Source organism: Pleurodeles waltl, chromosome 11 (genome assembly GCF_031143425.1).
Source record: "Pleurodeles waltl isolate 20211129_DDA chromosome 11, aPleWal1.hap1.20221129, whole genome shotgun sequence".
NCBI classification, from domain to species: Eukaryota; Metazoa; Chordata; class Amphibia; order Caudata; family Salamandridae; genus Pleurodeles; species Pleurodeles waltl.
Genome location: NC_090450.1, coordinates 532809083 through 532827527, shown reverse-complemented (window position 1 = coordinate 532827527; position 18445 = coordinate 532809083). Strand labels below are relative to the sequence as shown.

At 40.1% G+C, this 18445-nt stretch overlaps 1 protein-coding gene across 1 annotated transcript in view; it reads left to right on the top strand.

Moving 5' to 3' along the window:
* LOC138265844 (uncharacterized) overlaps positions 1-18445 on the top strand; it is a 157355-nt gene that overhangs the window by 130989 nt on the left and 7921 nt on the right. The window contains exon 10 of the mRNA XM_069213938.1: positions 8448-8563. Coding sequence (XP_069070039.1) covers positions 8448-8563 — 116 coding nt within the window. The remainder of the gene's footprint in view (positions 1-8447; positions 8564-18445) is intronic.

Below are 18445 nucleotides of genomic sequence, written 5' to 3'. Positions count from 1 at the left end.
TAACTTGATTTAACACTGTATAATTGATACAAGTTCTTAACTCTTTATTCTTCTTCTTTGGGAGGACAAATAGGGGGGGGGGGAGAGACTGGGGATTGAGAGGGACAAATAAAACCGTTTGCCAAATATTTTCCATATACTATTTTAGGAACCTCTTCTCCTTTTCAGTAAGGTCATAGATTCTACTGCAAGGTAGATTCGCAGCTGGCTCAAGTTAGATCCTGCAATCAAAAGATCTGTGGGTTTCTCTGCTTTTGCTTAGTCAAACACTGCAGACAATTCTCTATATTCTGGGAGAATGACAACCTTTTCCATAGCACAAATCACATTGGATTTAGTAGCTAAAACTTGAGTGGGAGATGGAGCACTACTTATCTCTTGAGGACCATAAGAATGCTTCCGACAGTAATTTGAATTTAATTGGACAGTCCTCTTTTCCCAATTAATTTCAGGGTTGTGTTCCGTAAGCCACGGTAAGCCCAAGATCAGCTGAAATTGAGGAGCATCTATGAGATTGAAAGTTATATTTTCTTGGTGTCCTAGATGATCTTTCAGAACTACAGGTTGAGTTTCATCTGTGATAGGACCTGAAGACAAGTTTCTTCCATCCACCGCACGAACAGGCTCTGCTATTCTCTTTTTTACAAAATGTATTCCCATTTTTGTGGCATACTGGATGTCGCAGAAATTTCCCGTAGCTCCTGAGTCAATCATTACTGAAACCTCCTGCAGCTTTTTTTCTATGAAGATGAGGTCAAAAGAGATGGTAAGATGAGGGAAAGCAGACTGTACGGTGTTTGCCACTAACTGGGATTCAGGGGCTGGTTATTGTTGTAAGTCAACCAGGGCTACTCTCTTGGTAGAATGAGTTTTCTATTTTCCTGAATTATCTTGTTTAGGCTTCTTTGGGCATTCTCTTACAAAATGCCCAGACAACCCACAATAGAGACATAGATTCTTAGATCTTCGCTTGTCCTTTTCCTTTTTAGACAGGTTAGACAGGGGACCTCTAACACTGACGATTTGCATTGGCTCTTCCGAAGAGTGTGGCTCATGGGTCTTGATACTTTCCACATTACTCCTATCGAAACGTGGTGGGATAGGATGAAATTCTCTCTTGCGTTCATCTTTTCTTTCAAACAGACGCTGATCAATCTGTAAAACTAGATCTGGAATTTGCGATAGCACATCTTTTAGTTCTTCTCGCGAACCTTGGTAAAAACCGCTGCCCTTTTGCTCTCGGGCCAACCAGTCTCCACAATTAATTTGTTGAATTGGGCCAGATAAAAGAGCAAATCCCTATTACCTTGTTTTAAGTCTAGTAATTCATTATCTGTTTCTTGGGACATTGTTCTGCGGTCAAAGATTCAAAGGAATTTCGTTATAAAGACTTCAAAATCATATAATATAGGGTCATTTCGTGACACCAAAGGCATGGACTATGAAGCCGCATCTCCACTCAAATGAGACAAAACGAACGCTGTTTTTGACTGATCCTCTGTAAAAATAACAGGACAACAAAGGAAGTGTAAGGAGCACTGGGTTAAAAATATCTGCGCCTTGTAAGGATCTCCACTAAAACGTTCAGGTGGGGCCAGAGGAATGATAGGGGTGATGGAATTAATTACTTGTGTGGATGTTTCTGAGGTAGAAGTAGGTAAGTTTTTACCTGAAACCCCACCAGTCCCTGCAGTATTCCCAGAAGTGAAGTTATTTAATTTGTCCATGAGCTGTTGGGTATCAACATGGGAACTTTTTATTTCCTCTCTCAAGTTTTTGTTTTCATCTAGGGTAAGGATTAACTGTTTTTGGATTTCGTCCATAAGTGCCGCCAAGGCATTAAAATCTAAACCTTCAGCCATTCTGCTCGGGTGGAAATAAGTATTTTTAGGCACTTCAATTTGTCAGAAGGTTACCCATTAAATCAAACTTCCACAGGAGTAGATGCCTTTTACCCAAATCCCTCCAAAAGATGTGTGCTCAGACTTTAACTGATTATCTGAACCCTGCATCCGGCAGCGGGAAAAGGGAATGGGAATAGAAAAAGAAAGCCCGCCTCCAGATCCAGTTCCAGCCTGTGTTTTCCGCTTGAAGATAGGATATTCAGTGTGTGTCTCTGAAAACCTGCACCTTACTTCTTATTGGGATTTCTTTAAAGGAAGGACCGGCAGTCCAGTGATAAGAGCATAGATAAGTACATTCCTACTACACATTCAACTGTTCAGCCATTCACATTCACCCAATTCTATCATTCTCCTAACCTGGATCTTTTGAGAGACTAGCCTCTCTCTAAGAGAACAATGTTAACTTAATATCTTCTTTTCTCCAGGAGTCAGAGGTTTCCAAGGTCCTCTGGAAAACAGCTCAAAAGTTCACAAATATACAAACTACTTATGTCTTTTACAGGAAATGAAAACTCCTTCTCAAGGTTCAGTTTTCTCACTCACATTCTCTAGGAATTAGTATGAGCACTGAGGTTTGTCTCTAAGACTGACAAGTCTGCAAAATAAAGAGTTCTTGAATATATGTACACATATATATTGGTAAGTCTGGAAATCATACAAAAGGATTCCTTGCGGCAGTTGCTTGAAGTTCTGTTATGCCAAAACGAATTCTCCTCAGAAAGCCGATAGGCAGATGTTGGAAGAAGGAAAAACTTCAGCTTCTTCAAAAGGGGAAATGTAGCCGGTGTGCACACCGTAACAAGAAAAATAATGAATTACTCAAAACTGGAAGAATTATCTATGAAACTAAGCGCCTCAGGAACCCTGCTTATTCTCCTCAGGATGACAGTTGAAGTGCAGGGCTCCCAGATAGAAACAGCTGGAGAGAAGCTTCAGCATGAGACCAAGGTAGAAACACTAGAGCGCTGACCTCACAAGGATTTGCAGCCACCAGCTTGAGTGGCAGTTAAACCTGAAGAAGCTAGTTCTAAGAACAGCCTCCGCAAGAGCCACCGGGATTGAGGATGCCGCTGCAACCAACGAGGCTACAAGGAAAATGGGAATCGTTTTTGCTGAGGGAAGAACTTAACAACGCTGGCAATAGTTTTCCTGACAATAACAGCTGGTCTTGGCTCAAAAATATTATTTGATTTGAAAAACGTTGGTGCACATATTTGGACCCAGTTTTTAAAATTTGACAGCTAGGGACATTAATAACAAAGAGCACATTTTTGTCATGGATTAAACCAATATACATGGTTCTGTGAATAACTTGTTTTTTAATTTTGAAGCTATTTCTAATTTTAATATTTTTTGGTAACTTCTCTTTTTTGGGGGATGGAACTAAAAATCTGAAAACAGGGTGTCCAAAATTGGGAAGAGAAATAAAAAAAAATCACTGTATACATGTGGCCTGATGAGCTACCATCTAGTTCTTCTGAGCAGATGCACTTTGACTTCTGACAGACATAACTTTGCCGCAGTTCAGACAGAAGATTCCTGCTTTAGTAAAGTATGGCTCACAGTTCTGCTGTTATGCCACTAGGGCATCTGTTAGAAGTGTTTCTCCAAGAGCCATCATGTATTGGAGGGAAGTGCCATATGTAGACGTCCCTTGCTCCTCCTGCCTTCCTTTAGCAGTGTTGCACTGCAGGGAGTGCCATCCAATCAGGTTTTAATTCATTACTGAAGTACCAAAGGCATACTGCTTTTCCGTTCCTTAGCTAACCTCCTTCTGACATATGTTACATGTCACCTTCATTGCGGAGACCTACTTCTCTCTGGGTAGAATTGTGGAAAACTCCCACACTATGGATTCAGGAGGGTCTCTGCTTTTTTCCTCCATCTTCGGGGTCTTGAGGTTCAGTGTGGTCTCTTCCTGATGCCATTCTTCAAAATATTTTTGGAATAATCCCAAAAACAATACGGGCATATTGCACAAGGTGTGACCCACCTAATATCCAAATTCCTAATGCAGGAAAGGAGGCTGTGAATACTTCAGATGTGATGAATACAAACACAACAAACCAATTAGATGAGGTTTAAGTGTGAGTCATTGGTATCACTGCGCCATTTTTAGGAACGTTCCATAGCAACAATTGAAAACACAAATCTTTTAATAAAAACGACAAACTCTCCTAGTTATTTGGGCCTGCAGCAAATCCCTAAGCTCAAATGCAAAAGAATGACTCCTTCATAATAAACAAAACTTTTTAAAAAATGTCTGAACCCCGCTGTACTATCATGGGACCCGGAAAAGGAAGTAAAGGCCCCACAGGAGTGACGTGGCACTACAGGTACCACAGGAGTACTGCAGTACCGAGGGGACATCAAAAAAATAAATAAAATGAAAGCCACTATCTGATTTGCCACAGAGGGAAGATTGGTGTTTTACAGAGGCAGATTGGTGAGCAGACTAATGAAGATCATCATGGCCTCAGGGAAAATTCTGAAACAGCATTCTCCAACGACACATCCACTAACCCTTCCACAACTGGATCATTGCAGAATTATGACATCAGTGTATCACTGTAGGCATCTGCAGCAACTTGGCTCATAAAAGTATCGGTGGTATGGAATTTTCTTTTTACAATTATAGAAAAGAACATAAAGACTTGTGCAAAAACGTAAAAAAATACCAAAAATGACATTACATAACAAATAATTTAAAAATACAGTTAAAATATATAGTAGTTGAACACTGTTATAAAAAATGAAAAATGTTGTTAAAAGTTTCAACTGAAAAAAATGTTAACATCATTTTAAAAAACAACACAAGTACAAAAACAAGTTGCCCAGAGACAAAGCTGTGTGTCTAGTCTCCTCTCCATGCAACTAATGGATGTTTGCAGAGAAATCAGGTTGGATGCTTGCACAGAGTAGAGTGCAAGTTCTAGCCAGAAGACCAGCTGAAGAATGTGTTACACAACCTACATTTAAAATACCAGTAAAATAAGTCAGAACTTCACTAAAAAAATAAAGATTAAAGTGACATTTGATAGTTATACTTATGTAAATACACTATTGAAGTTCACTGAAGACGTTAAAGTAACATTACATTTGGTTGATGATATCACTGACTACATCATCCATATCACTGCAATTCACACTACTCAATAAATATTTGCATCATTTAAAAAAGTAAGTTGGTAATAAAGGGCCTATAGTCGTAGACAGTATAGAATTACTGTGTTTATAAAAAACATATACGAACCAAGTCTGGTTCTGTACTTTATATTGCGCAGAGTTTACCCAACACTAAAGTTGTGGGTGCAATGGGTACTCTATGTTAAACAAGGTAAGGATGAGCATGCTTCATGTGAATCGCAGAGCCATGTTTCAAAGTAGGATGGAGATTGAAGACAAAGGCTCTTTCCAATAATCTGTGAGAAAGGTTGTATGTAAATTGGACATTCGTAACGTGCAGATGTTTATTTGCAGAACTTCGTTTAACATTGTTAAAAAATGTCCAATGTAGGCTTTACCTACTTAGAGATGGTATGACTCAAAATGTGGTTGCAAAAATAGCTCTAACGTTGTATGCATTTCTACTTTTCTCAGTAACTATGTGGTATATTTTGCTAAACTAGGATGGGATGTCCAAATGGCCTGGCTAATGTGCCTTATCACTGGGTAATGCATGCCTGTCAAATTTGTGACTCAAAATTGCAGGTCATGGGAGATCTTTAAGAGTGTGATCACATTAAGATAAGTAAAGCGCAGACAGTATTTTGTAAAAAGTGGGTAACTCTATTAAAGCTTAGGTAGGCATTTTGGGGCATATTTATACTCTGTTTGCATCGGATTTGCGTCTTTTTTTTTATGCAAATCTGGTGCAAATTTAACTACATATTTATATTTTGGCACTAAAAATGTCTAGCGCCAAAATATTGGAATTAACATCATTTTTTGCCCACGAAAACTACCTTGTGTCAATGAGATGCAAGGTAGGCGTTCCTGGGTAAAAAATGCCTCAAAGACCCTAGCGCCTTATTTATCCTCCCATGCAAAAATCACGCACGGGAAGAGGAGGGCCTTAAATAATGGCGCTAAGCCTGCTTTGCACCATTATTTAACGCCTGGGTATGGGCAGGCGGTAAGGGACCTGTAGGCAGATTTCCACGTTCGGAGACCATGGAAATTGCCCACAGGTGCCCTCCTTCCCTATCCCCAGGGACACCCCACCCACCCCTATCCACACCAGGAGGTCACCCACGGATGGGGGACCCATCCGAAGGTAAGTCTGGGTGAATATTTTGTTTTTTCTGTCCAACGCCGCTCGGGGGCCCTATCCCCAGGGACACCCCACCCACCCCTATCCACACCAGAAGGTCACTCACGGATGGGGGACCCATCCGAACGTAAGTCTGGGTGAATATTTATTTTTTCTGTCCAATGCTGCTCGGGGCCCTTGCACGGCGCTGGCCCCAATGGCCATGCCCAGAGGACATTTTTTTGCCACAGTGTAGTGCCATAATTTGGCGCACAAGCCTTGCTTCTCACCTATGCCTCCCAGACACTGTTAGCTAACAGGGCCTTAATGCCGGCTCCCGCCATTCCGTAAATATGGCGCCCGGCCGGCATCTAGGAATGGCGCTAGAAGGTGCTATATTTTTTCCTGCAAACCTGAGCTAACGCAGGTTTGCGGCAAAAAGTATAAATCAGGGCCTTTTTGTGTTAGGTGAGTGAATACCAGTAAAATCAGGGTGACATCCATCAAATGTTGGTGAGTTCAGAGAGTTTTGCTATGTTTTTCACAGGTTGCTAACGGTTATGCCCATTATTACTTGATTGGTGATAAAAAAATTAGGTACAAATTTGTTGAATTACTTCCACGTCGCCTGTAGCACACTATCACAATCACTGGATGATGTCATCAGTTTCAATAATTTTTAAATGTATAAATGTTAGTTCTTGTCTCATTCTGTCACCTAACTCTAACACTATTTTACCCTTTAGCTTTTTCAGTGCATTTTTATTTATTTTTTACGAAAGTTAAGATCCTATAACCATACTTAACTATGTCACTTTAACCTTTAACTTTCCAGTGAAACAATCTATATGTATATGTGTGTTTGTAAAAAATTATAAGTATGTATGTGGGGGGGGGGCGTGTGGGGGGATGTAGAGAGAGGGTGTGCTTGTGCAGTTGTGCCAAATGTAAAAAAGGTAAAATGACATGAAATTCAAATTAATTTGTTTTATTACACAAACCTGCATGTGGGAGTACAATGAGTCCATATTCATCCTTCAGTATTCATTTTGCGCACTGTTTTTCTTGTTCTGGACTTTCAGCATATCTGACATACCTAACTTGTAAAGTACTTGTATTTCTTAGATCTCTCTCCTTCTTGGTTGGCGTAGTTTAATTAACCCGGCCCCTTCAGTGAGTGAAACATGAGAAACACCTTTTAGAAAATGTATCGGTGTCTAAGTACATCACCATTGTTCTGTGGTACTCTACACACACATCTTTAGTTCAAAATAATGTTTTATTACTTTCTTTTTGCACTTTCTCTTTATTGAATGACATCTCTCCCAAGTAAGTACAATCTATAAACAAAATGTATCTAACAGAAGGCAGCGGGCTATAGTTCAAAAATGATGTTAATGAATTGGACTTTTTGAATACTTTTCAGGGTGGTGCACTGTCGGCAACTGATTTGTTTACAATCTATAAACAAAAATATAATGCAAATGTGATGAGCAACCATAAAAACAAGTGAGAAATCTGACCGTTCCTTCTGGGGTATTTCACCAAGGACCTATAAGAGCATTAGCAACCAGGAAAGTGTTTTCACAGCGCCGGGGGGCACGCACAATCATGTATTGCTTTCCCCACAGGGTTCTGTTCCTCATGAAATGTATAGCTAGAACCAAGCTGTATAGGCCATTATGTAGACCAATTGACCTTTAGGCTGCTGACGGGGCACACAACTGCCCACAGTTCTCCTGCGGTTAATTAAGATTAACCGCAGCGGTTAATTAAGGTTAAACAGCCACTGATGCTAGGAGAGACCTGCGTGAGCAAATAAGACAATGGAAAGTTCTTGGAGTGAAAAAAGGCTGCACAACCTCAGAAGAGGAATAGCAGACATCCACTGAAAAGGGAGATGTTCCATATTTGAAGACCTTAAGAACAGAAACCGTCCTATTATAAAAGAGGTGACACACTTTAGAGGTTGAAGAGGAGGATAATCCAAATACAAAGCACAGTAGAAGTTGCTGCGCACACTGAGATAAGATCCCAAATAACATAACCTTGCAAGTTAACGGGAGTGAATAAAGGGATAAAAAAAAATTGGAGCATGCGCTCTACATGTCGTCAGTGGGAAGGGAGAAGTGATTGATTAAGTGATTGGTTAAGAAAATGATTAGAATGCTATTTCATTAACGAAATCACAGTGGCTAGATAACTAGAACCGTACCACAAAAGATGCTATGCTATTCAAGACAACTATGGGTAGACATTAACAACTAATGTTCTCTCTCTCTCTCTACCAGGCAACTTGGATAGTTTGAAAATTAAAGTAACAGGTCAGATGTCACCGGACACCTTCCATGCAATTTTCAAGCATAGCAAAAAGCTGAAATCCACCAAAAAGCGAAAGAAAAAGAAGGTAATTTTGAGGACTTCTAAAATATTCCTAGATTTTGACAAATATAAAGAATGCATTTTCTTTTTTGTTAATAGTCACAGGAAAGTGATCTAAATCAAAGATTAAAGACTACTACTTCAGCTAGGAAGCAAGGCACAAAAGAAGGTGCTCTATCACATTATCAGGTTTTTTTTAATTACGAAGTACAAACTATTGAAAACAGAATATCAACTACAACTGTACCATTAAGATATAGCTGTGTAGCTCTATTTATAGCTACCTCTCTCTCTCTCTCTCATTTTCTCATTCTCTCTCTCTGTATATATATATATATAAATATTCTTTCCCCAACACTGTCTTCTACAACCAGTGCTCAGCGGCACCACCAGAGAGGGTCGATCAGCTGCATGAATTCGACTTTAAAAAAAAAAAACTTTTTGGGGACTTTGGCATTACAAACATAAAAGTAATCACGGCTATGTGTGCGTGTGTGTGTGTATATACATCTATATATATCTATAGCTATATCTATATATATCTATATATATATATATATATATGAAAGAAAAGATGTCCTGATCTGCGTGTTACGGCGCACTTAATTCTCCGGTGGTGCTGGTTTGAGGCAGGACAACCATATTTTCAAAAAACAAGATTCTCTTTCTGTTTTAGCAAGAGAAAACCGCACTCTGTCGTTGTGCCAAAAATACCTTAACTTTTAATACATTAGTGAGATCATAAACAAACAAACAGGAATCCCCTGACGTGTTTCGGTCTCACCAGACCTTGTTCACAGGTGTTTCCTGTGTGCTAATTTCGGCGCTTAAAATAAAGTACTCCAAAGTAACAGAAAAAATACTCAGGTTACACCACTTATCAAGAGTTACTCCATAACATCACTAAATATATATACTTTAACAAAGAAAAATTAAACGTTTTTCTATATACATATTTACCAAATTGTAACAGTGTTTTGACTACAATCCAAGGTGTTTTTCACTGAGTTCCACATTGCATTCTGGTATATGTAGTTTATAGCATTTCATTAAATCAAATTATTTTTAAATATATGTCATAAAATCTTGTTTCAGTGACTAATGGAGACTTCAAAACAATTTCTGAGGTGTGTTAACAAAATATAGGGGCCCTCATTAGTTTTTAATTTATATTCACATTGGATTCATATTCATGTATTGCATGTTACCTACAATAGCACAATCCCCAAAGTTTCTTTTAAACAAGGCCCTCGCTAAATCCTGCACCTCTGATGGAAGAAAATTTATATTTGGGTATTATTCCTTCAGTCAATTTATATTGATAGCACCAAAATTGTATGTCTATCTGACAAATGACAACGGGAAAGAAAGCATCTTATCAATTGGTGGAAATGACATAAAATAAATGAATGGCAACATCTTATGAGCTATGACAACTCTTATAGGTGTACAAATAACTCCTCATCCTGGTTTAAACCTAGCGGGGTGAGAGATCGGATATCAAGTATATGTCTGGATTCTAGTTGACGCAATTTCTTTTCTCTGTCACCACCGCGTTGTGATTTTAGTACCTGATCAATTACATAGAATGTCATGAGTTCCCACTTGCTATCATGTTTCTGTTCCATATGTCTCGCTGTTGCATAGCTCCTATCTATATTGATAGTTGCTCGAATATGTTCTAAAATTCGCTTTTTAGTCTCACATATGGTACTGCCAACATATTTCAACCCACAAGGACATTCAATCACATATACTGTGAATCGACTTTTACAGTTCAAGTGCTTACGTATCACTCTCTCCATGCCAGTATTTGTTGAGTACTCTTTCTTATTCACCCCAATTTTACATGCCTTACAGCCGCTGCACTTCCAAAAGCCAGTTTTCTGTAACCAGTTTGCTTTTGTAGTTTGGAAATGGCTGTGCGTTAATTTATCCCTTAAGTTTGCTGTTCTTCTGAAAGTCATTAATGGGTATTGTCCCATGATTTCCCCCACTATTGGGTCCATTTGTAAATATATATATACTATTTTTAATGCTATATTTATGTACCTTGATGATATATAGATTTGAAATTGGGAATAGTGCTAGGTCCCTTTTGAGGGACCGGACTTGTTTTCATGTTAATAAAGATAGTTTATGATGATCATCTGCAAAGGTAACCCCACCCATAATGTCATCAATTACTGAGAAATCAGTGTTTGTTAGTTACCATAACACAACATTCAGGTCTGCTTTACATTACCCTTGCTTATTTGATCACATTTGCCCTCAATTAGGACAGATAATGTACCAGCTCCTTGGTACATTCTAAAAGCTCCCTTACCCCACCAACACTGCCTGGTTCCAGTCAACAATATATTCAAGATCCTATATGCTTCCATGCTCTAGAATAGATGGTGAGTGGTGTTTCCTATTGCAAACAAACCTAAACAGTTATTTAGTGTTAAGAATCTTAATTAAAATAATTTTAGAGCGCAGGTTAAGAAAAGAGGAAGGGGCGAGGTGATTTGAGCAGATTCTTACTTGGTAATCAAGGCTAAATTATATTTGGCAGTCGAAGCTCTTGTATATACCTTGTATATACCTTGCTATATTAAAGGACTTTAGCATGCATAATACGGACCAAACATGTATTTTAGCATAGTTCATTATTAAAATGGAATCTGTTTGATGCTTTTATGCTTGCTATCTACCGTGGCAGCAAGTGAAGTTTTGATGTTTTCTGAAACACATCATGATGGCAAAGCCATCGTTAATTCCAGAGCTTTAGTACATTTCTGAGGATGGTCTGTGTTTTTGACCCATAAATCTCAAATGCAACAAGGTTATTGCAGTCTCCTCATAATCCAACACCCCTAGTCAAAGACAAAGACAACCACTGACCTATCTACTAGACTGAGCGAAGACTAAAAAGTCAGTGGCAAATTATTCTAGTTTATAGGCACAATTCAATTTACCTGGTGAGAGAAGGCATAGTGAATCTCCCTTGTAAAATTCCTTCCCCTGATCCTCCATAACTATGGTCTTATTTCCCCTCAACCTGTTCATTCTGTGTGTCTTGAGACTGGGAGAAAGTATGCATGGTCAAATCTGCCCTTTGGAGGGCACAATGATAACCTGCGCAAAATCGTGGTTCCCTTTCAGTTTTTCTGTGTCCTCCTGAAGAACATGACTTATTGCATGGCTGCTCCTGGCCGTCTGCCTAAAAGTATGGTAAATGTGTAACCGGTTGTGGGAATGCAACCCTTTCCCTGTCAAGTTCGCCTCTGACCAGCATTGGTCCCTTTGCTTCCAATTCCTCCTCACTTCACTGGGCTTTTCCTAACAACCACCTTGCCAGGCAATGTCCTGGGTGGTAAACATCACATTTACCTTTTGTTAGATGCTTCTTCTCCTACTCTGAAAAGAACCATGCAAACTGGGGAAAACCCAGTTGAACTCAGTCCTAAATGGATAAGTCTTTCAATGTTAACAATTTCGGTTGATCCTGGATAGCGCTCCAGTCAAAGCAGGACAAATGCTTCCCTCCCAGTGAGTCCCAAAAGTCATTTGGACTTTGAAGGTAGACTCCGTGGATCATCCCAGTGAGCCAGTTATGAGAAATAAGACTTTGCTTGTTGATGTTTCCACCAAGACCAGCCCATGGACTAAGTCTAGGAACTGAGGAGGCTCTGCTGCTATGACTGGCCATGGTAGACGAGGAAGCTGTTCTTACCGCTTGGAGTGTGGCACTGCTAACTAAATCCTGTGCAGAACTCTTCTTGAAAAAGTGAGGCATCTTGCAGACCTTATGACTTTGCAAGCAAATAGAGGGAAATCCTGTGTGAGTACAGTGTTATGTATGTAATAGGCACAGTAAACAGGTTAGCAACTCCGCTGTGCAGCACAAGGAAAGCCAAGAGTTGCATGAGCAGTTTTCAACATATTACTTTGATGTAAACCAATAAAGAAAATGGGACTGATTTACAAAGTGCAAATTCTAAAAGTCGGAAATCCACTTCCTGAGTATTGTACCTATATTCAGAGTTGATTTCTAATTTTCATGGCTTTCACAAAGAATACAAGGACTATGCAGAAGTAGTAGATTGTCTTCAGTTCGTAATTCTCAAAATATACCGATGAGGCATTTCACGCTGGAAAAATCTGCATGAATGATTGGTTCAAAAAGATGATTTTGCAGAAGTATAATTTATCTTTTTGTTTTCTTTGTTAGAAAAAAAATACTGTCTTACGCCCCTACCTTTATCCCATTTTGGAAAATCACCTACTCCTGTGTTTCCCTTGAGTAGTTTTGTGTGCATTTCTAGGATGAAAAGCTGCCTGCAGATCCCTCGTGAATACCTACAAATGTGCAAGTTATGTGTGATCATTGCAATGTGGAGGCCTCCTCCAGAGCACCGCATTCTCACATGTACCTCTTCATTTAAAAATCCATAATGTTAGATTTCCCATATTTGCAAGAATATTTTACAAGAGTAAAATTACACCGGTCATTATTACATGAATCGAGGTGCAGCATTTATGTTCACACATTTTGTTGCCCATTATTGTGGAACTTGGGTGCCCAAAAAGCTTCTGAATCGGACACATAAAGGGAGATACTGTTCTACATTCACTGTGCACAAGACGAGAGACATAATGCCCCATGCTCCATACTTTACAGGGCCCTCCCCACATTCAGCAAGACTGATTTATAGATTTTTCATTCAAAGCAAGCCTTCTGTCGTCATCAATAATCAGGCAGCTTATGTACAATATCATTATATATACATTTTGTAATACTTAGAAAGAGGTCCTTATGGCACCTGGCAAGAAGCACCTGGAAGAAACGTCCAAATACCCACATTAAGGGCCTGGAGTATACTTTCTTAGCACCGCATTTGCGTAATTTTGTTGACGCAAAGGCGGCGCAAACTTACAAACTATGGCCCCAAAAAAAGTATAAATATGGGCCTATAATTGAATTTTGTAAGTTTGCGCCGCTTTTGCGTCAAAAAATTAGGCAAATGAAGCGCTAAAAAAGTATAAATCAGGCCCTAAGTATTGGCCCGGGCCTCGCACAAATGCCAAACAAGCCTGAATGTGGAAAAAATTCGTGATACAGAAAAGGCAGCAATATGTATTGTTTCTCTTATTAGACATTTAGGAAAACATTTTCTTTCCATATATGTTTTGGTATTTTATATAGCACAGAGCTAGCTCTAAAATCGGCAGAACACTTTACAAAGCACATTTATGCTGTAGCAGGAACGTTTTTATAGAATGAAGTACTGTACATAGGGCGGCATTGTGTGTGTTGTTTACTGTTCAGACAGCAAGAACCAGCATGTGTACGAGAGAGGGTGTATGGAAACGTTTTGGGGGACAGTATCTTTTTTATTAAGTTCATTCGGTCTAGAAATCTAGTCCATTTAAGATAGTAATAACAATCAAACTTAAAAAAGGAATGTGCTAAAAACATAATAACGATATAAAACCAATAGACCTCAGATCATTGAAACAATAAGAACAACAGGACAAAGCATTTCATCATATATATAAATACAATAAAATAAGACATAAATAGATATAATAGAAAGGGTGACAGAGCTAAAAACTAAAATGTAGAACTTTTTGTCTGGAGGACCAGTGTGCACAACCAGAAGGCAAAAAAGACTGAAAATAGTCTAACTATATGGGAAGGCTATATAAGCTTGTGCAGTCTTGGTAGTCATAAAAAAAGCAACAAATTCGTAATGGAAATTTCCTACTAAAAGCAATACAAAAAGGATAAAAGGAGAAGATTAAAATCCTTCTAAAAACTAGTATAGAAATGACTCAGGAGCCTTTGGGTGCAATGAACTTACGACGGATGTACCAGGCCTCCGATAAGTATTTGGTAACTGGAATGGCAACCCTGGGAGAAAAATCATGTGTACAGATTCTAATGGCAGTTACTCTATCCTGAAATGACATGTTTTTACAGAGGGGGATAATCCACCTCTTTCTTGGTGTCTTGTACAAAGGGCAGAAGAATAATACATGCTCTGATGTTTCTTTACAATGTTGACAGAAAATACACCTGTCGTTTGTAGCGATGTTAGAAGGCCAATGGGCCGTGAAACCATTGGTAGGCAATGTACCATATCTTAACTGCAGGTATAGAGTGCGTGCATACGGAGGGATAGGGAGGTTCAGGAAATTCTCAGCCCAGGGTTCATGCTTAATTTGAAGAAAATCCATTGTTAACCTACCCGCCCTCTTTTGGTGCAGGGAATCTTCGTTAACTTTCTCCCAATATCTGTTCGCAACAAATCTCCTAGCCTTATCAGGGATTTGATCCGGGTGGTTCCAATAATGGGAAAGACCCATTTTGTCCCAGGCAATTTTCATCTCTTTCAGCCAAGGGATTCTCTCCAATGCCTTGGGAGCGGCTATCAACTCTCTTATAGCCAGCCTGTATGGTTCTAGTTCAGCAGATTTCCATAGACGAATCCAATAGGTAAGGGGTCTTAAGGCCGCTATGGTTTTAATGCCATTTAAGCCAAGGTCAAGCCTTAAAGGGGTCATTGGGGTGCCCATACCTAGCCTGGACACCTGCCTGAGGAAAATATTTTCCTTAGTTTGCAGAATGTCCAGGTTTTTATGGGACCCCCAAAGTTCCGCTCCATATAGGGCTGCTGCTCTGATTTGAACATTATAAATCCCCGCAAGAATGTTCAGAGGGGGGCTCGGAGCCTTTCTAGATCTGTGGACTAAGGCCCCACCTCTTTGGCTTATGATCAGAGCCCCTTTGTCAATTGCTGCCTTCCATTTGCCTGATGTAGATAATCTGAAACCCAAGTAATCAAACTCTTCAACTTTCTCCAATGGGATCGAATTCATCTTAATATTAGTGCGCAATCGTTTTTTAGAGGTAGTGAATATCATAAATTTGGTTTTCTTAATGTTTACATCTAAACCATAATCACTACAATAAGCACAGAACTGGTTAATCAGGTGTTGAATTCCCATTGGCGATTTTGATAGTAGGATCGTATCATCTGCATATAGCAGGCAGGGGATTTTTTTCCCACCTAGTTTCGGAGAATCATTTATGCAGTTCTCTAGGTAGTGGATGCAATTATTGATGTAGAGCAGAAAAAGAGTAGGTGCCAAAACACAACCTTGTCTAACTCCTTTTTTGATAGCTACAGGGTCAGTCAGCTCGCCCCCCTGTCCACACCTGATTTGGGCAAAGGTATTTTGGTGCAACTGAGCTATGAGTTTCAGGAGATCAAATGGCACTCCCATGTTTAATAATGTTGACCACAGCAGATTCCTGGGGATCAGGTCAAATGCGGCTCTTAAGTCTATAAAGACCACGTAAAGGTTACCCCCCCCCAGGTCAACATTCTTCCATTTTATTGACATAAATCTTAGAGCTTGGTCAACTGTGCTCACTGCGGGTCTGAAACCCGCTTGTAAATCAGAAAGGGCTTCAGACTCTATAATCCATTCCTCAAGGTGGGACAGAAGATGTTTCGCATACATTTTTTGGAAGTTATCGAGGAGACTAATTGGACGGTAGTTAGCCGGAATGTTTGGATTTCCTTTTTTGAAGATCGGTACAATTTCAGCCCCTTTCCAAGTAGATGGAACTGGTGCGCCTGCTGCAATAGCATTGCAGATAAAATTGAGGTAGGGAGCCCATATATCAGGTCTAGATTTATATAAATCACCTGGAATTTTATCTGGGCCAGGAGCCTTCCCCCATTTCAGGGAGTCTATTGCAGCTCTAGTTTCGGAAAGAGAAAAAGAAATTGGAATGATCTCTTGGTTTGTTGAATCATTAGGGGGCCACAGAGAAGCTTCTGGTGGACCTCCATAAAGTTGCCCAAAATGCTCTACCCAAGTTGCTGAAAGGATTGTAGAACCAGGCGCGGCTGGGGAGTCACTGTCATTATCAGCTATTAGTTTCCAGAACTTGGAAGTATTATTAGATAAGGCTGAAACCAGAATAGTGGCCCATCTGGCCTCCTCCCAACTTCTGCGTGCCTTTGAGCATTCCTTCTTGTAAGCGCCCCTGGCTATTCTTAACGTCGCAGCATGGCCTTCTTTGATTGCATCCAGGAGAGCTAGTTGTGCTGTTCTACAAGAATTGTTGAACCAAGGGGCATTGTATTTTTTGTTGGAGTTGTTAGCAGTCTCTTTAGTGAAAAATTGTTTTGAAGATTGGAACAGGACAGTGTGGGCTGTAAGAAGGCTATCGCCCTCCTCAGACTCATCTAACCGGATCATACACTCCATATGATTCGCAAGCAAGCTGTAAATGGATGCTAGATGTTTAGGAGAGGAGGTAACAGATTCCCATTTTAAATTGCATCTATTATTGGTTAGGGCCAGTTGGGACACATTGGACCTAGAGTGAGGCACTATGAACGAAGGAAAAAGACCTCTGGTTGATAGAATCAGAGGATCGTGGTCGCTCACGGGCTGCTCATCTACCCTCATATCTACCATGTAACGCCAAAGACGGATATCAAGAAGTATGTAGTCGATGCGACTGCTATGTTTCCCGCGCCTAAAAGTAGGTCGCAAAATAGCATCCGAGTGTGAGCGCCCATTACAGGCTCGGAGGCCATGAGCTAGTGCAATGTCAGCCAAAAAGCGAGCAAATTTGTTCAATCTTGGTTTTTTGTTGGAGACTAACTGGGGGATGCCCCAATGGGCATCCTCTTCTTTACAAATTCCTTGGACTAAAGGATTAGGTTCGAAGGTAACATTAAAATCTCCTCCAATTAAAACAAAAGAGGAGGGATTACTTTTAAGAACATAGTCCAAATTCGACAGAACGTCAGACTCAAAGTGGGGACTCACATTCCTGTTATAGATATTAATTAAAAGGAGGGGTTTTTCTTCAGAAATCATTAACGATAGGGCTTGCAGGTCCGGGCAACCAGTGTCTAATTCTTCTATCTTGCACCTAAGAGAAGTATTTAGCCACACGAGCAACCCTCCTGAAGGTCTCCCAGAAGATGACTTACGGGCCGAAACCCAAAAACTTTTGAAACCGAGTCTATATTTGGGTTCTAATGCCCATGTTTCTTGAAAAAGGCAAATCAAGTGATCATCAATAAGGTTACCCCAACCTGGGCTATGTAATTTGCTTTCCAATCCAGCTATATTCCAGCTGAGCACCTTATCGAGATCCTCTGAGCATGAGGACCCAACTTTATTCTGGGCATATAGAATACTAGGGGGGGGACTGTTAAGAACCATGGTGCTTCCCTCGGGTGGATTTAGATCAGAAGATTTCTTACTCTGTGTCTTTAGAACCTCGCTGGATATAACCCCAATAGTGTTTGGATTTGGTGAGTTGACCATGCAGGTGTGACCCAAGGTATAGGGAGCGTTTGACTGATTAGAAATGCATTCCTCAGTTGCTTGACATGTTGAACTTTTGGGTGAACCCGGGACAACAAAATCGGCTGAGATGTTAAGACCAATAAGGCCAATGGACTCAGCTTCGCAGTTAGACAATACCACATCCTGAAAGGCATCTCCTAGTCAATCTGCCTCAGAGCGAGAGGATAGAGGACGTCTAGGACCGATTACGGGGGTGGGCAGTGTGTGAAAAACCGAGCCGGCCCCGTATAATGGTGGTGATTGAGTACTCCAGGACGACATAGAAGGTGGATAGAACACGTGTAACCTGCAAAGAGAAGTTTTGCCAGTTGTAGGATAAAATCTGTTAGCATTTAGAGAAAGTCGATGGACAAGATCGGGGGAATTAAAATTAATGACAATGCAATCCCCAACACCGATCTTCGCTAGAGGGCCCACCCACCCTACCCTTCTCACCATCAATATTGAAGATGACATGGAAAAAGCAAACCCCGCATTCACATGTAACCAGTGGATAACCTTATTTTTGAGTTCGATG